Source organism: Cydia strobilella, chromosome 27, assembly GCF_947568885.1.
Source record: "Cydia strobilella chromosome 27, ilCydStro3.1, whole genome shotgun sequence".
NCBI lineage: Eukaryota > Metazoa > Arthropoda > Insecta > Lepidoptera > Tortricidae > Cydia > Cydia strobilella.
This window is the reverse complement of record NC_086067.1, coordinates 1,002,512-1,023,178: the sequence shown is the minus strand read 5'-3', so window position 1 is coordinate 1,023,178 and position 20,667 is coordinate 1,002,512. Positions and strand designations below refer to the sequence as shown.

At 34.7% G+C, this 20,667-nt stretch overlaps 1 protein-coding gene across 1 annotated transcript in view; it reads right to left on the bottom strand.

Moving 5' to 3' along the window:
* Positions 1 to 17,837, bottom strand: part of LOC134753649 (fatty acyl-CoA reductase wat-like) — a 45,106-nt gene extending 27,269 nt beyond the window's left edge. Inside the window, exon 1 of the mRNA XM_063689589.1 lies at positions 17,718 to 17,837. Coding sequence (XP_063545659.1) covers position 17,718 — 1 coding nt within the window. The 5' untranslated portion in view covers positions 17,719 to 17,837. The remainder of the gene's footprint in view (positions 1 to 17,717) is intronic.
* Between the last annotated feature and the right edge of the window lie 2,830 nt (positions 17,838 to 20,667).

Genomic DNA, 20,667 nt, shown 5'->3' with positions numbered 1-20,667 from the left:
CAAAAATATTACGAAAACACCTTGGAGAGGTAACTTCTTTCAAACAGAAAAAGAATAACTCAAATCGGATCATGGGTGCCGGAGTAATCGCTGAAATCAATATCATCAAAACAATCATCATCATCAGCTCCACTTCATCAAATTGGTAGTTTTCGAGAAAAAATGATCAAGTTGCTTAAGAAAACGACCAAATCACCATACATGTGCCTTTAAAAATTGAGGAGTTCCCTCAATTCCTCATGGATCCCATCATCAGAACAGCACCAGATTAATGTGGAACCACCTTGGAGGTAGTTCCTTTCAAACAAAAAAAGAATTGTTCAAGTCGGACAACGGGTCTCGGAGTAATCGCTGAACATCCTACTGAAGGCATAGAATATTAGGTATTTATAGGATTCAAATAACATGTAATTAGATCATAGCTTAGCGGTACCATATACGGAGAGTCATGTAAGATGACTCTCCCCCATATTAGGTTAGGAATGTAATCCATATACGGAAAGTAATGTAAGATGACTCTCCTCTATATAAGGAATGGAATTTAGGTAAACAACCATTTGACACCTTTCACGTGTAGACCTCCCAAGTAGTGTGATTCATAGTTAACCTAGATAATTTAGTATATAAAGGATTGTATATTTTAAATTAAGGCATTATATCTTCAGTATTTAACCGACAGTCTTGTGTTTTACTTCTGTCTTGGGACCCATCTTTACATGGCGATCCTGCCAGTGGCGTAAAGTCTACGTCATATGGCGCCTGCCGGTGCAGTAGGTGGTTCTGCACTGGCGGGGCGCGCTTGAATGGCAAAATTTCGAGTAAATAATTCAAGAAAATAATTTAAAACTCTTAATATGTGGACATTCGCAAGAAAAAAAAACAGTGAAAAACTAAAATATAAAAAAGCAAAAACTGAAAGTGAAAAACAAACAATAATTTAAATAAACTAAAATAATGTGTGGGAAAGTGGACTCTAGTGATAAACATACGTAAAATTAAATAAAGCAAGACATAATATGGACAAGAAGGCAAGTGATATACCAGCGCCGGTTTGCTAATATAACGTAAATAAAACTATTTTTGTGAGAAATATATCAGCGTGAATGTGAAACCGTGATTTAACTATTCGGATAAAGTACTGTGCAAATCCGCGAACCAAGACTGCATGTGTATGTGATGACGGTTATTGCTAACCAGTAACGAAAGCTGTGGGCGCGGCTGGATGACTCTAAGTGGACTCAAATATCCAAGAAGAAATGGACTTATAATATTAAGGTACACTCAATAATTGTGTTCGAGATTTTAATTATTTTTTAAGTGTACATGTGGATATTTAACTTGCACTTTATATTTAAAAATAATTTTTTTTTACCGGTTTTTACTTTGTTAACACGGACTTGATGCATAATAAACAAATAACGAGGAAGAAAATAAGTGATATATAAAGAAAAATTAAACGTGGAATACATATATGTAACAAAGATTAAACGAAAAACGGTTAAATATTATGATATGTCTATGAAATAAAACTTGATGTTATTTTACTATGGGATATGGAAAATTAAATGTTCGTAGGTAACATTTTGTAAAGTGATGTTAAACGATTATTTTAGAAAATGAAGTTATTACAATATAAAGGACTGGTTTAAAGAGAAAATTCGCAAAGATAGAAGGTTGAAATTGTGAGGTTTATAAAGTTGTGTTAAAGATGGCAAAGCTAAGCAGATAAGTTTTTATGATGCAATTAGGCTGATCACCTAAGAGCGAATTAAATCCTTATATGTTGTAGTTTTGATGGTTTGTGAGTAATATGAAGCGGATAATAATTGTTTTTAGATTATGAGGAAAATTAATTATTTTAAAAGAGATTATATGAGAATAATGAGAGCGGTAATAATGATATTCGTTAGCTTCAGTGGCCCGAAGGGAACTGTTGTGCGAATTAAAACAATGTAGCAAGGTACACGGGGATACAAGGGCAGGCACGAAATCCTTGTTACCTGATCATGATTCGGTCAAGCTACCTTTCGTGAAGGTCCTTGGACACGTGGTATGTTTGTTAAAGAAAGGAAGTGTTAAAAGAACTGCCTGTTAAGTAATAATTAATGGTATAAATAATATATGCGCAATAAAGAAATAAATAATAATATACCTTGTATAATGAAAGAAATAATGAATAAAATAATAAATGAGTGAATTAATGAATATATGATATATTGAAGAGATATTGTAGCGCTACAGAATAGATAATTATGCTGTATACCCTTGCAATGAGAATCGCATACAGTGCATGTTTTATAAAAGAGATAGTATGAAAACAAATAATAAACATAATAAGCATGTGAAGACGTCATAAAAGAGAAAGAGATAAATAAATAAATTGTGAAACATTATTTTCTTGCAAGTAAATAGGAAAGACGATACTATGAAAAGTTATGCATACTGACAATATGAAAAAAAAACCTGTGTAATTTAAGGTACCTAGGATTGTGACAAATAATTAATACGCGTATTATTCAATGACAATGACAATGAGAAATAAGAGAATTAATAGAAGAGGAGATTTAATTAAGAATTACTTTGTTATCAAATAAGTTAAATTTTATTAAGATAAGAGATTTTTGTATTATTAATGGTTTTATTTTAACATGTAAGTAAAATTTTATTTTAGCATAATTATGAACCATACGTATTATAGTGGAAGACATATGAATATTACTTTTGTGTTATGGATAAATAATTATGAAAAAAGAATGTAAAAAAAAAGAAAAAAGAATGTAAAAATATATATATGTAAAAACAAAAATATAAAAAATGTAAAAAAAAAAAGAAAAAAAAATATATTCAATAATATATTTTTCCTTTTCCAAAAGGAGGGAGATGAAGTGTAGGCATAGAATATTAGGTATTTATAGGATTCAAATAACATGTAATTAGATCATAGCTTAGCGGTACCATATACGGAGAGTCATGTAAGATGACTCTCCCCCATATTAGGTTAGGAATGTAATCCATATACGGAAAGTAATGTAAGATGACTCTCCTCTATATAAGGAATGGAATTTAGGTAAACAACCATTTGACACCTTTCACGTGTAGACCTCCCAAGTAGTGTGATTCATAGTTAACCTAGATAATTTAGTATATAAAGGATTGTATATTTTAAATTAAGGCATTATATCTTCAGTATTTAACCGACAGTCTTGTGTTTTACTTCTGTCTTGGGACCCATCTTTACACTACATTAAAAAAATCATCATCACTACCTTCAAAACAATCATCATCATCAGGTCCACTTCATCAAATTGGTCGTTTTCGAGAGAAAATGCTCAAGTTGCTTATGAAAACACCCAAATCACCATACATGTGCCTTTAAAAACTGAGGAGTTCCCTCAATTCCTGAGGGATCCCATCATCAGATCAGAACCAGATTAATATGGGACCAACTTGGAAGTAGCTCCTTTCGAACAAAAAAATAATGACTCAAATCGGACCACGGGTCTCGGAATAATAGGTGAACATACATAAAAAAAAAAAAATAGCCACAACCGAATACAGAACCTCCTCCTTCTATGAAATTGAAGTCGGTTAAAAAGTACGTACGTACACGTAATTGCAAGAATTCTATAGTAATTTAAATTGTATTTTTTTCTTATTTACTCGTAATGCATGTTAATTATAAGATAAAATAAATTGTATTATTTATGAATAAACGAGATTACACATGACATAACATTAACATTATAAGATGTATTGTTTTCAAAAGATATGTCCCGCCGAATTTGTTGCCGGTCCCATATTGGGATACCCTCCTCCAATTGAGGGGGGATTTTATTCAATCTGCTTTTTATCGATTCTCCATACAAACTTCCACCCCCTTTTCGCCCCCTTAAAGGATGATTTCTGGGATGAAAACTACCCTATATGTCCTTCCCTGGGACTCGATCTATCTCTATACCAAATTTCAACGAAATTGGTTCACCGGTTTAAGCGTGAAGAGATAACAGACAAGACAGACAGACATATCGCATTTATAAAATAAAATAGTACTAGCTTTTGCCCGCGACTTCGTCTGCGTGGAGTTAGTAACTTGGGTAGCTTATTGTTTATCCAATCAGCAGCTTTTTCTCGATTCCCCATACAAATTTCCCCCCCCCTTTTCACCCCCTTAAAGGATGACTTCTGAGATAAAAACTACCTTGTCCTTCCCGGGACTCAAACTATTTCCATACCAAATTTCAACTAAATCGGTTCAGCGGTTTAAGCGTGAAGAGGTAACACACAGACAGACACACTTTCGCATTTATAATATTAGTATAGATAGTATAGTATGGATAGTATGGGTTCTCTTTGGCACCCTACATTCCTACCCTCGCCCCTGTGGTTTCATACTGTACACAAATTACCCTGACATTTTTATATTTGGTTATATAGTGACAGGTAAAGAGTTGTAGTGTAGGCATGATGTAGACTTGCTACGTATGAAAAGGTTACCTCTTAATTATAGATCTTAAATATTAATTATTTATTCAATTGTTAAATGTCATCTAAATGCCAACGCATGTACTAGTAGGTACCTATATAAACCCTGATGCACATCCTCAATAAATCAGTTAGTATTGTACCAAGCACGCCGCACTTGGAGCCTTTAAAGCGAGGTTTAGACTAGCAACCCAGGTAGCAAAATGACGTCAAATGACGTCATTTTGCTACCTGGGAAGAACTTGCATGCAATTTACGTTACATTGCCGACTAGGCGACTACTAAGGTAAACTGCATTCAAAAGTTTGATCAGATACCGCAATGTAACGTAAAATTGCATGCAAGTTCTTGCTAGTCTAAATCTCGCTTAAAGGATGACTCACGTTAGACCGGGCCGTGTCCGGGCCTTACTTTTCTATAACATGACAGGTGATCACGTGATGCTTTCCATAGAAAACGAAGCGCCGGAAGCTCCGGCCCGGACACGGCCCGGTCTAACGTGAGTCATCCTTAAGAGTCCCCGGAAAGCTCGGTTCTCCATACAAACGTAGTTTTACGCTTTCATTTTAAAACGACTAGCTAGATTGCTCTGAAACTTTGTATTTACAATAGGATAAGGTATATATAGGTCTGTAATTAGTTTATGTAGCTTAAGATACCATAGTGAAAAAATACAGCGAATTTAAGTTTTTCATACAAAACTTGTTTTTTGATCTATTTCGTTTGTTTTATACTATATTAGAGCTATATATACTAATTACAGGCATAGATATACCTTAGGCCAGGATTACACTTGTAAGTTTTACTTACGTAAGTAGGGACACAGCTATACTACAGAATGAGATATGAATATCGTTATCTCATTCTAGCAAATAGCTTTGTCCCTACTTACGTAAGTAAAACTTACAAGTGTCATCCTGGCATTATGTTATTGTATGTGCAAAGTTTCATTACAATCCAACACGTAAGTTTTAAAATAAGAACGAAACTCCGTTTGTATGGGAACATGGAGACTATATAAAGGAGCCAAATCTCTATGTATGAAAAATGTCCATCAAAAAACAGTAATTAGGCGGCGCCACCATACACCGAAATACTACCAAAAACAACCTACGTAATTTGGTCGGGTTATTTGTTGCCTTATATGGTTCATGTTATACTCATGTCCCAGAGCCTAACTAGCGCCACCGCAGAGATTAGGAACTATTATTTAAAGCTGAAAGCGGTCACTTTTGCAACAATTATGCCATAAGATTGGCATCCTTTCTATACCATCCATAGTATGGGAAGGTAAATTCGGCCGAGGTCGCCGGGGATTCGTCTTTTAGACATAGACATAGAACATTTTTATTCAACATCACATGAAATGGCAGATGGTTTTGTTTTGTTATGTGCTAAAAACGCCCGTCCAGACGGAATGATCAAATTGTCAATTCGATTGAATATTTTTTGTGTCAATCTCATCTACGGAACTCGGAACTAAACGGTACTTTACATGTTATTACCTCAAATAATTCCGCATAGATATAGCATTATTATTCATAACATTTATATTTTTATTTTTAGACCGTTTATAAATAGGATATTAAGGTAAATTTATAAATCCATTATTAGATAGGATATAAATCTCTAATGATGGAAAAATCCACTGTTAGTTCTGACGCAAATCTACCGTTGTCGCATCCTAATAACGAAAGGATGACGTTTTGTAACAAATAAGAAAATGAAACCAATGATCAAATTTAAACTGTTGTGAGAGATGCTAACATGAAATAATTTTAAGGTCACTCACTTGTTTTTAGCTTTTTTAGGGTTCCGTACCCAAAGGGTAAAAACGGGACCCTATTACTAAGACTCCGCTGTCCGTCTGTTCGTCTGTCCGTCTGTCTGTCTGTCACCAGGCTGTATCTCATGAACCGTGATAGCTAGACAGTTGAAATTTTCACAGATGATGTATTTCTGTTGCCGCTATAACAACAAATACTAAAAACAGAATAATATAAATATTAAAATGGGGCTCCCATACAACAAACGTGATTTATTTTACAGAATAATCATTTTGATTTTGATTTAATACATATGGAAAACGACGATGGGAATATTTGCTACCACATATCCTCAACGAATTACACGAAGTAACTTATAATAGGGTCTCTACTGTTTGACATAATTATTGAAAGTCATAATGGATTGTCATATTATCATTAGTCATAATTTGGTTTTTCTCAGAAATGCGTAACTTTTCATGCAGGATTGCCATAAAACAAACCTAACCTAACCTAACCTATCTATAAGATAACGCGAGGAAAATCCTGAAAAGTTAACAGTTTCGGAATTATGACTAATGATAATATGACAATCATTGATTGATTGATTAATGTGCCTATATTTGTATTGTATGTTGCTTTATATTTTTCTACTTCTTTCCAATTTTTAGTGTATTTTCCCCATTCCTTTTTGTGTAATATATTATATGTTTATCCTATTAATTTTGTATGTATTATATCCTTTATCTTTCTGGTACCTTGTTGTACATTTTGCTACATTTGTCACCCTCTTTTCACTTTCTCCTCTCATCTACTTAAAGGTTAACTGGAAGAGATCCCTCAAAGGGATAAGTTCGCCTTTGTCCATCTTATTATTTGTACCATGTAATTTTTAATGTGTATATTTGTACAATAAAGAGTTTACTACTACTACTACTACAATCATTACATTACGACTTTCAATAATTATGTCAAACAAAGGGACCCCCTTATGATAACATTAGTAACAACACACATAACTGTAAACAAATTTTTTCTACTTGTCGAGTATAATCTGTGTATTACAACTTCATATGCAACACTACAACCTTACTCTTTTCAACGTTGGATAGTCTATGGCACTTCCGACTCAAGCATAAGAATTTTATCGATACGGTTTAGTCAAGTATAAAAATTTTGAAAATAGAACTTCATACATTTCGATAAAATATTTCTTGTTTAAGGAGACTCGATTCAATGCAAATTAGCCTACTTAAACACGCTGCTGCGTCGCATCTGCTTTGTGATTGGTTGGCCAACAATTGCTTCATAAGTCATAAACTCGCATGTGACACCCTTCATATAGCAACATCCATATCCTACGATAACCGCTTAGCGTTGCTTGTTAGTCTCCATAGGCTACGGTGGCCACAATCGAGTAAAACAATTGTCTTAAAATTGAAGTTAGCGCGGAGCAGGTACCAGGGCCTCATGAGTTACGAGGAGGTGTCGTTGACCAACCCGCCGGGGGCGCCGGGCCCGGCGGCCGGGGCGCGTACGAGTATGAAGGTATCGCGGGCTGCGGCAGCTTGCGTATCTTAGCTGTATACTTTTGGTTTGTTTACCTATATGATTCTACTAGTTGAAAGTATTATTTTTTTGTCTCGTAGATAAAGTATTGCATACAATAGTGATATAATCAAGCTTTTCAATCTCGTACCTTAACTTAAGCAACTCAGCAAGCTTCGTTGCTTAAACACGGTACTCGACTGAAAAGCTCTCTATTATATCTCGATTGTATAAAATACTATTAAAAGCCGTACCTACATCTATAGTTAAGTAAATTATATGTACGTCACACTTATAGGAATGTCTCATATCACGAATGCGATGCGGAATCTAGACTTAAACACCTTATAAAGAAACATGTTTGCCGACTTTGTGAAATAAAATAATACTTCATAGCTTTAAAATGTATACAATAAAGTCAATAAACCTATATATAAGATAATATTAAGAGTAAATTAGAGTAATTACAGCGGCAGTTAAGCCTTAGGGGGCTTTGTTCGCTGTCATAATTTTTTGAATGTATATGCTTTGTGAATCCGAGCAAAGTGGAGAAGATCAGGGGCGTAGCGTTTGCTCGGATTTTGTGACTGCCCCGGGCCCCGTAGCTAGTAGCTAGAGGATATGGCGCCATGGGCAGTCACAAAATTTGCGCCCCCTGACGACTGACAAAAGTTTCCCTGCTGCTGCCTTTTACCCATTTTGGCGCCCCCCCTTGGATGGCGCCCGGGGCACTTGCCCCTCTGCCCCTTCCCCCCCCAGTTACGCCACTGGAGAAGATTGAGTAGGAAAGTGGACCCTGGCTCTAGGCCAGGAAAACGCTATGCAAAGATAGATATAACTCCGTAATAGATGGATCTGTGGATGGATACAGTCTAAGGAAAAAACGTGCCTCGAAAATCAAGAAAATTTGATTCTCGTTCAGAGGGCGCTACTAGCTTTGGCCTACTGTCGTATAGATGGCGTTGACGGTTTCGTTTGTTATTTAACAATTTTAACGCATATCAGTGAAAGAACATGGGTCAAAATCATAAAAATAATTAATGCAAATGAAAAAAATCATTTATCCATATTTAAATACATTTTATCGTATTTTTATAAATCTTCATTTTTAGTTTTAAAGTGTGTCGACAGATGGCAGTGAATTTAATGGGGTTACAAAATTTACTATGACAGTACCGCTCTAGTATAAGTTACTCGATGCGCTATGTATCAATCGGCCAAAACCATTATTCGGGGCATCTCTAGAATAAACTCATTAATATAGTCAAAATAACTTCCATGGAGAGTTTATAAGTTTTACTTTCTCCTTTTTAGGGTTCCGTACCTCAAAAGGAAAAAATTGAACCCTTATAGGATCACTCGTGCGTCTGTCTGTCTGTCCGTCTGTCACAGCCTATTTTCTCCGTAACTACTGGACCAATTAAGTTGAAATTTGGTATACATATGTAAGTTTGTGACCCAAAGATGGACATGTAACGTAAACAAATAAAATTTAAACATGGGGGGTAAACCACTTTTGGGGGGTAAATAAGAAAATTAAAAAATAAAGTTTTTCGCGTTACATATCAAATGAAAGAGCTCATTGTGAGAATCTCAAATATATTTTTTTTTATAATTTTAGGATAAACAGTTTAGAAGTAATTCAAATTTGTTAGGAAGAACATGAATTTATTTAAACAAAAAGTAATAAAATCACAGAGACGAAATAAAATAAACCAGCTAGAATTACCAACTTCAACGTTAGCAATGTTCAGAAATGGTCCGTATTACCGATGTATACTAATAGCAAATAAAATACCCGAAGAAATAAAAAACGAAACCAAAGATGAATTGTTCAAACGAAAACTTAAAGATCTGCTAATTAAAAGGTGCTATTACTCTATTGATGATTTTTTTAATGATACAACCTTATCGAATTAAAATATATATATGTAAATGTTAATAAAATGTAAATCATATTTTCTTGTACATTGAATCAATTTAGATTTTAAGCAATTATGTAAAATATTAAAAATGAAATTTTATTATTATATATGAATTTAATCATTTTACTGTCGACGTTAAATTTAATGGTTCCTAATCTAGTTAAAATGAAAAATATGTATTTTTGACGTGTCATGTTGCATGCAATATATATAAAAATAAATGTTGAAATGTTATTGCTTTAGTATTTAGTATTAAGTTTTAGTTAATAAGTACATTGCTATATACCCTAACAGGGTTCATGTGAACACTTTAGCTGTAAAATGCTCTTTGTAAGACCTTCTGTAAACACATGATTATAAATGCAATAAATGAATTATGAATTATTAAGATAATATACAAAAATGACCATTCCCCTCCCTTTATCTCCAAAACTACTGGGTCTAAATTTTTTTTAAAAATACACAAAATAGTTTAGGAAAACCTATTAGAAATGTGTAGTCAACCGTGAGTCGGACTTAATTACTTAGTTTTTGATCCGACCCCTACGGGTTTTTTAAAGACATTTCACTCACGTTTCACATAAAAAATACATTGTTTAAATTGTGTAATGTACGGAACCCTTGGAACGCGAGTCCGACTCGCACTTGGCCGGTTTTTTATTTTCATGACGAAACTATAAGGATTCCGTTTTAGCCGTTTTGGCTACGGAACCCTAAAGGTCCATTTACATGGAACGAGTTTCTCGCTTCGACCGCACGATTAAAATGCAGACGTCATTGAGTAAATAATGTCGGAATTCAAACTCACGTTTATGTTAATATAAACAAACCACTCATAAACTGGGCCAATGTCTAACAAACACCAATTATCCTCAATATGCATTTTTTTACATTTTAATTTGTCAGACATTTTGTGCTGACATATTCTATAGTTTTGGCGCAATAAGACACGCATCTATACGTAATGTTATAAACAAAAGCATGTAGGATACATAAAATAGCCAGAATCATACGAAGATTAGAGTTTTGAAAGATTCACGGTTAGTTTCACTAGACTTATATTGACCGGGATATAGACCGTGATTACCTTTTGTATTATTTGTGAGCAACTTTGACACCCACCCGCTATCTTCAGTCACCCGTGAACATGATGCATGTAACTGCGTCGAAATATCGGGAGCTAACAAATAATACAAAAGGTAATCACGGTCTATATCCCGGTCAATATAAGTCTAATCATACGAAGATGTTCCTTCAGATCCACAAAAAAAATTGTGGTCATATTTATCTGGCGGCAAAGAGGATATAACAGGATAGAGCGGTACTATCATAGTAAATTTTGTAACTACAGTAAATTCACTTCCATCTATCGACACACTTTCAAACTAAAAATGAAGATTTATAAAAATACGATAAAATGTATTTAAATATGGATAAATGATTCTTTTTATTTGCATTAATTATTTTTATATGATTAAAATTGTTAAATAACAAACGAAACCGTCAACGTCCTTTATACGAGAGTAGGCCAAAGGTAGTGGCGCCGTCCGATCGAGTATCAAATTTTCGTGATTTTCGAGGCACGTTTTTTCCTTAGACTGTATCCATCTATTACGGAGTTATATCTATCTTTGCTGGCGGATAAAGTAAATGTACAGGTACATGGTGGGAATTAGCTACATCAAGCTACATGCATGATTTTTTGGAAGATGTCAAGCTGTGAAAAATACTGTCAAAAAATTTAATTTAGCGCGGAGCAAGTACCAGGTCGTCATGACTCATGAGTTACGAGAAGGTGACGTTGACCAGCCCGCCGGGCGGCCGGGCGCGTGCGAGTATGAGAGTGCGGTTGCTCGCGTATCTTAGCTGTATACTTTTGGTTTGTTTACCTATAAGTTCCACTAGTTTAAAGTTTAGTGTTTTTGTTGACGTAGAAAAAGTATTGTATACAATAGTGATATAATCAAGCTTTTCAATCTCGTACCTGACTTAGGTAACTCAGCAAGCTTCGTTGCCTAAACACGGTACTCGACTGAATAGCTCTCTATTATATCACGATTGTATAAAATACTGTTCTGCAACCATTTTCTCAGGTGGTTTGTAAGATGTTGTGCACAGATTTTTAACCAACTTCATAAAAAGGAGGTTATTAATTCAAAGGTGTTTTTCCTCACTAACGCCTTCACAGATCTGGGTCCGTCTCGATATGTGTACTAGGAATAAGGAATACAAAATACGGGGAGTTCGTGGTACTATCTGCTTAATATTTCAAGTAGCTTCAGTAAAACTTTGTTGAAGTGTATTTGTCTTTCTTTGAAACGTAATAAATATAAAAGCCTCGGTAGAGCATACTATTTTGTGCCATTTGGAGTTGAGACTCTAGGCCCATGGGGTCCCAGCGCGCACAAGTTTTTTGCAGAAATCGCGAAGAGTCTGGTTGACGTAACTGGTGACCGAAGAGCTGGCGGATTCCTCTCACAACGTATCAGCATTGCGATACAACGAGGAAATGCCGCCAGCATCCTTGGTACAATGCCTCAAGAGCCTATTTTAGATTTAAGCTAGTTTTTAATTTAGTTTAGTATTTGTACCGTAGTACCACTATGTATATCTTTTATGTAAATAAATGATTTCTAACTTCTAACTCTATTATTCGAATTTAAACTGTCATGACCCATACTAACATTAAGCTAATTTTACGGTTTAACTCACGTATTAATGGAGACCTAGGCTCTCCGAACCATGTCACGCGAGTAACTAAAAATACCGGCCAAGTGCGAGTCGGACTCGCACACCGAGGGTTCTGTACTTTTTAGTATTTTTTGTTATAGCGGCAACAGAAATACATCATCTGTGAACATTTCAACTGTCTAGCTATCACGGTTCGTGAGATACAGCCTGGTGACAGACAGACAGACAGACGGACATACGGACAGCGGAGTCTTAGTAATAGGGTCCCGTTTTTACCCTTTGGGTACGGAACCCTAAAATATCTAAAAATACGTGAGTTAAACCTAAAATTAGCTCAACTCTATTATTAGGTATAGGTACTCAGATATTAAAATAAAGCTCTGTGAAAAGTTGTGTCAGGTTTTGTGTGTGTAGTCATGTTGTATGAATACGACCTAGATATACTTAAATAAAAACCTCTGTAAATAGGTCGATGTAATATTTGCTATCTCTGTAGGTATATACACGGTGTTTCACGACCCACTGAAAACCTAAAAACAGTTTGTTCAGAATCGATGGAAGAATCGATTGCGCTATATTTTAATGGGGGTAATTTTTTTTATCATTTTTTATTATTTTTACATACCAAGTCTACAAGTTTGTAATGCGACAATATCAATAACTAGCATTTGACACGTTATTCAATAATATTAGTGTGTTGCCATGGTAACCCATACGATTTGACAGTTCGTGGACTAATAAATTATATTAGTCTAATACCGTTCGAGAAACGGTCAGGGGCCCATTTCTCATAGAAGTTCTATGCGTATTTTTATAAAATCAATACGTTCTAATATCTAATCTACGAAGGGTGTCACAGTTTAAATATCTCGGGCACTATCTGACAGAAGACCTCAAAGACGATCTCGATTTTGAGAGGGAACGAAGAGCATTAGCGGTCAGAAGCAATATGTTGGCTCGTAGGTTTGCCCGTTGTTCAAAACAAGTTAAAATCACCCTTTTTAAGGCGTTCTGCCAAGTATTTTACACGGGTAGCCTATGGGTCAGCTACACGCTGAAAGCCTATAATGCTCTTCGTATCCAGTATAATGATGCCTTCCGAATCCTGTTGAGGTTGCCACGGTTCTGTAGCGCGTCAGGAATGTTTGCCGAGGCGCGTACCGACGACTTTTATGCGATCAGGCGAAAGCGGGTCGCATCTATCCTAAATCGCATCCGACGCAGCGACAACGGGATCGCTGAAGGTCATCGCCGATAGACCCGATAGTTCCATTCTGTGTGCATGGGTCAAAACTTTTAAGTAAAATACATATATCGACATTTGTTATGCTTGTATCTGTTGCTCTTTTGACATGAAATCATTATTTATATGAATTTAAATTAAGAAAAAAAAAGGTAAATTTTTGACATTCTAATTATTATTCTAGTCTATATTATTAATATATAATTAATAAATAAAATAAATAATTGTGTATAAAATATGTAAGGTAGGTAGTCGTCTATTCCTACTACTATATCCTCCTTTTACAAAGTATTATTTAGGTATATTATTAGAATCTCTCCAGTACTGTGACATTGACGAAAAAACTGATTGTGAGGTGTATTTTTTTTTATAAAAAGGCACAAATTGAAAATGCGCGTATTTGAAAAATTAACATTGTTTGAACTCACCTCTGTTCCAAAACCTCGGTCTCCCCTAATATTTAGTCTCAGGCATTTACGTTCCTATCTCTCTTAAAAATGATTAAAAAAGTTCATGTATTGATTACAGTTAATATATAAAAATAATTAATTAATTCTAGTTCGTCACACACTACTAGTAGCGAACAGCAGTCGCGGCCTTCGTAGTTGGATCGAGACATCAACGACGCTAGGATGTATATGAATGTATAACGCTATATTTATTATAATATATCTTTATATCATATTATAATAAATATAGATTGGTTATTATGGAGTTATTTTTATTTTTTATTTTTAAAAACCAGAGCGCAACTTCTGTACCATTCGCCTGAGAATCCTGAGATAAGTGGTTGACCTACAGCTTATATGCATATTTTTGACGCATAGTCTCATCCGCTATTTTTTTAATTTGCATCTTGTTTGTGCCGTTATAATCATGACATGGCTTTTATTATTCGTTTTATCACACACACTAAAATGTCCTATAAACTTTTCTGTAATTCGCCTAGTTTTAGAGTTAATACCAATTTTAAAAAAACGCAACTTCTGTACCATTCGCCTGAGAATCCTGAGATAAGTGGTTGACCTACAGCTTATATGCATATTTTTGACGCATAGTCTCATCCGCTATTTTTTAATTTGCATCTTGTTTGTGCCGTTATAATCATGACATGGCTTTTATTATTCGTTTTATATATTGTGTTGTGCTACTTGTGCTGTACAAGATCATGGCCCTGACGAAAGATCAGCGCTAGCCCAGTCAGGTTTGCACCATGCTGAGTCATTCATCATCATCATCATCATCACTTAAGAGCTTTGCTCTTGTCGGTGGAGTAATTGCCAGTCCTTTCTTTCCTGAGCCAGTCTTTTGATTTGCTCGTACCAAAGATAGATATAACTCCGTAATAGATGGATACAGTCTAAGGAAAAAACGTGCCTCGAAAATCAAGAAAATTTGATTCTCTTTCAGAGGGCGCTACTAGTTTTGGCCTACAGTCGTATAGATGGCGTTGACGGTTTCGTTTGTTATTTAACAATTTTAACGCATATCAGTGAAAGAACATGGGTCAAAATCATAAAAATAATTAATGCAAATAAAAAAAATCATTAATCTATATTTAAATACATTCTATCGTATTTTTATAAATCTTCATTTTTAGTTTTAAAGTGTGTCGACAGATGGCAGTGAATTTACTGGGGTTACAACATTTACTATGACAGTACCGCTCTAGTATAAGTTACTCTATGCTCGTACGATGCATTCTCTTTTACTTGGCTCAGGTATGTGGCTGAGTCATTAATTCATTCATTTAATTTATTCATAAAACAATTTTACATTGTACTCTAAGAACAAATTAAATTATTTTCTATGAAAATATTTTAATTTGTGGAGGCCTTTGGTCATTTTTTCCTTCGTATATGACATTTATTTCAGTTTATAATTTTACATTGTGTTTGAATTTATAAATTATACAAATATTTATTTCCACACTACATTAAAAATAAAATACAGAATTTATAAATTACTTAAAACTACATGAACACAACAACAAACAAACATGCAACTAATATTAAAATTAAAACATAAATAAAAACACGAAAATTAATAAATTGGACCATTAGAGTAGGGACCATTTCGTGGCTTATATTACTTTTTGTGTTACCTACTACGACCGTGTTCTTCCTTCTTTTTTTACCATACCAACTATCCATTATTGAAACTGCCTGCAGTAGGCGTGTGTAAAATTTTCAATTTAAACCAAAAATTTAACAAAAAATACTAAGCTGGAAATATCGCTACGATATAGCGTAATTGATTTCTTGTAAATTACTTTTACGATTAAAACGGCTGATTACTTCTGGAGGCAGGTTCTGATTCAACAATTTGTTAAGGTTTTGATCTTATGGCGCTCGGCGCACACGAACTGAATACGAAGGAAAACAATTATACACTACATCTGTATACAAATCCACCTAGCCCCATATATACTCATCATACTTTATTGGTAATATAAATTACAGGTCAAGATTTATGTACATTTCGGAAATGGATGAGTTTAATTGTTATTATTACAGCATTATTACTTAATTATTATTAATTATTATATATATATATATATATTATTTTGTTTTTATATGTATGGTATATTGTTTTGTGTTTTTCCTGTGCTAGATTTTTTAATTTCAACATTAACACTAACTGACATGACATAAATTTATTAATTTCCGCTACCTTTAGGTTGTCTGGAAGAGATCACTTTTTAGCGATAAGACCGCCTGTTGTTTAACCTATTGTATTCTTTGTATTGTTTTCTGTAATTAGGTGTAGAGTATTTGTATTTTGTATTTATAAGTGCTAAATCCATTTAACTAGGCTTATTTGTTTCCTTTTTTTGAACGCTCTTAGGTAAATTGGCCGTAATTTTATTAGGGTTCCGAAGTCCGAGGAACCCCTATAGTTTCGCCATGTCCGTCTGTCCGTCCGCGGATTTGCTCCGTGATCGTTAGTGCTAGAAAGCTGCAATTTGGCATGGATACATAAATCATGCATGGCGACAGAACGGTAAAACCCGGCCAAGTGCGAGTCGGACTCGCGCACCGAGGGTTCCGTACTTTTTAGTATTTGTTGTTATAGCGGCAACAGAAATACATCATCTGTGAAAATTTCAACTGTCTAGCTATCACGGTTCATGAGACACAGCCTGGTGACAGACGGAAAGACGGACAGACGGACAGCGGAGTCTTAGTTATAGGGTCCCGTTTTTACCCTTTGGGTACGGAACCCTTAAAAGTGCAAAAATTTTAGGGCACCTCCCATACAAAACGCTTTCTATTGAATTTTTTTTTCGCTTTAACCCAATTGTGGGTATCGTTGAATAGGTCTTTCGAAACAAATACGGGTCTCCAACAACCAATTTTTGATAAAGTGAGTATTTTCGGAAATAATAGCTCCGAAAGAAAAAAAAATAGGTCCCCCCCCCCTCTTTCTAACTTTAGAACCATAGGTCCAAAAAAACTCAACGTCGTGTCGTATCAGGCTATCAAGAAGAAGGCAGAAGACCGACATACATGGAAATCGCTCTACTGACAAGAGTATTATGATGATGATGATGAGCTCTTCAAACCATCCAAATGTAAAATATAAAAAAAAACAGCCCAGGTATATTGTAACGTATAACGTTTATTGTAAAGGGGCCCACTGACTGTCAGTCCGCCGGACGATATCGGCCTGTCAGTTGTTCGGAACTGTCAAATTTTTGTTCTAACTGACAGGTCGATATCGTCCGGCGGACTGATAGTCAGTGGGCCCCTTAAAACCCGAAAAGTATATGAAACAATTGCAATTTTTAGGCGAAAGTAAAACACGAGAATTTTCTCTGCTTTGCCCTAAGGTTGACTGGTAGAGAATGCCGTTTGGCATTAAGTCCACTTTATGTACGATAAATTTTTCTTTTTGCATCAAATATTCTGACACAAGATTGTAAAAAATAATTAACAAAATAAACAAACGCTTCACAAAACCGTCCATACTAAATTCGTGATTTTTTTTAAAACAACATATTTACTTTAGTTAGAAAGTCCCAAGCTCGCTCACAGAAAAAAAATATTTAAAAAAACTTACTTTTTAATACACTCAAACCCCGTTCAAAAATATCACAACTGACACTTTAAGCACACTTAAAAATTCACTGGTTTTAATTTATATATTTTTTTTAGTTTTTTTTTACGTAAAACGCGTCTGACTGACGCGTTATACAGTATACTTATGTGTAAAAATCACGATCTTAACACGTATGCACGATTAAAACGCGTAGCAGCGAGTATTACTTAATTTAAATATATTTGAACCTTCTGTGCAGTACTTATGGTGCATATTTAAATGAACGAATATTTTTTGGCCGTTCCGTAGTTATTTAAGAACTTTAAGGGTCGGTTACACCAAACTGTTTGTCATCGTTAAAGAGCGCTTAATTTTATTGTATGGAAAGTTTCATAGTAAACCGCCGCGGCGCGCCGAGTGACGTTGATCAGTCTGTCAAGTGCGGATGGTGCAACCGGCACTTCTTCTTTCACTTCATACACACTACATTAATTTAAGGTACCTACTAATACTAGCTGTAAGTAAACTTTTGTTACTAACAACTACGGACCCACATGTTTCCGAAATAAATTATTTGAATGATATATATAATTTTCATAGAAAGGGTGGGGAGTGATTTGTCCCATACAATCATAAATTTATACAAAAATACAATACAAAATGCCATGATTTAGGTGATGGAGCCGCCCGGTAAGCAAAAAATTGGCTGTGTCGGGAGGCACCGCTCTTCCTTAGGTTAAAGCAAATCATTTGTACAAATAAAAATTTAAAATCTAAAGATTAATTTCTAAAACTAAAACAACAAAAATGACCATTTAACTTACACTATACTCTGATTTGTAATTAGATTCCAAAAAAATAACCTCACTTTTTCTTTTTTCCGTATGTTTTAAGTAACTAAACAAATCTAAAAGGATACATCTATATTTATTTTAAATGCTAGAATATGCAAAAGAGAAATTTGAGTTTACTTTTTTACATATTTTTAATTATTACGAAAGAAAAAGGATCTGAGTGAGGTTAGTTTTATGGAATCTAATTACAAATCAGAGTAAAAATTTTAAATAACTAACTTATGATAATGTAACTTAAATAATTTATAATCATCATCATCATCATTTACTTAAGAGTATCTTGTCGGTGGAGCAATTTCCATGTTTCGCGGTCCTCTGCCTTCTCTTTAACAGCCTGATACGACACGACGTTGAGTTTTTCCTTTATTTGATGCATGTACGCTCTCCTTGGTCTTCCCTCCTTCCTCTTTGCTTCAACTTTCCCTTCTATGATGTTTTTGATAAATTCGTCGTGTCGTATCAGGTGCCCAAGCATCTTTCCTCTTCTATTATCTATAGTTCTTAACAAAGTCCTCTTTTCTCCTACTATACGTAAAACCTCTTCGTTGTTTTTTTTTTTCAGTCCAACTGATCTTTGCCATTCGACGCCAGCACCACATCTCAAAAGCCTCCAGCCTCTTCCTTATTTATAATAATAACTATAAATGCATGAAAAACGTGTGTGTGTGTGTACTTAATTTATGCAATCATCTGTTTAGGTTTCTGCATTAAGTTTGGGTCATAGTACTTAATGGTTGACCTAATTGAATATAAATTGTTATTATTTTGCTGATTAATTGTTATCTATATACAGTAATAGATTATTTTGCTAATCGACAAAAATAAACAAATTCAGTTTTCTGTGGCATTACATTTTTATTGCTGACAGTACTACTTCTCATTTGCATGTCCATCAAGTACTTATTATTATATTATTATTCATTTATTCATGTATAACAATTACACAGTTACATGTACAATAAATGCGCGAAATAGGCCAAGCAATAAGAAGGTATAGAGGGAACTGCTAGGGAACACAATCTTTGACTCCGTAACTTTGTTTGGACTAGTTGGGAGGTGAACATATCAAAAGTCCCCGACCGTAACCCTGGTGCTGGGGGGGGGAGAGGGGGGGGGGGGTTTGAAGGTTCCATTTTTTGATTATAAACGGAAACTATGCGTCTGAGCGACATGGCCACTTATACAAAATGAAAAGTGATTTAATTTGCTACAAGTTTATTACGAAGTTTTTCGATATCTTGTAGTTTTTGAGATATCCGCGCTTGAAGGTTTATTTAGGGCTCTCATTTTTATCTGCACACGGGTTTAACAAACCAAAAGGAAACTATCAAAGATAGATTAACTCCGTAATAGATGGATACAGTCTAAGGAAAAAACGTGCCTCAAAAATCAAGAAAATTTGACTCTCGATCAGAGGGCGCTACTAGCTTTGGCCTACTGTCGTATAGAGGGCGTTGACGGTTTCGTTTGTTATTTAACAATTTTTACGCATATCAGTGAAAGAACATGGGTCAAAATCATAAAAATAATTAATGCAAATAAAAAAAAAACATTTATCCATATTTAAATACATTTAATCGTATTTTTATAAATCTTCATTTTTAGTTTTAAAGTGTGTCGATAGATGGCAGTGAATTTACTGTGGTTACAAAATTTACTATGACAGTACCGCTCTAGTATAAGTTACTCTATGTGTATAGTAAACAAGCATAAACCGTATTTGTAAAAACAGAACTTAAATACGTTATTTACACACGCACAGTCGCACATAGGTACACAAACATACGCCGGTCAAGGCGTAATTAGTATTTATTTATACATCTACCATATTGTCGATGGCGCTTATGCCATTATTAACGATGCTCCGATATAAATACAATGCCGCCCGACGCTGTGCGGCGTAAGCGCCATCGACAATAAGGTCCCTTTTCATAGAAAATGCCCCATTTATGTATGTAATTTATCTGCGACGTTCTAAATTTGAATTTGGGTGTAATTCCTACAGTCAAGATACCAAAGGTCAAGTGTAAAAATATGGGTGTAGACAGCTTACTGAAAAATATGTCCTATACTTAGTTCTTAATGAGGGCTATCGTTTTTTGCTCACCAGTTGGCGC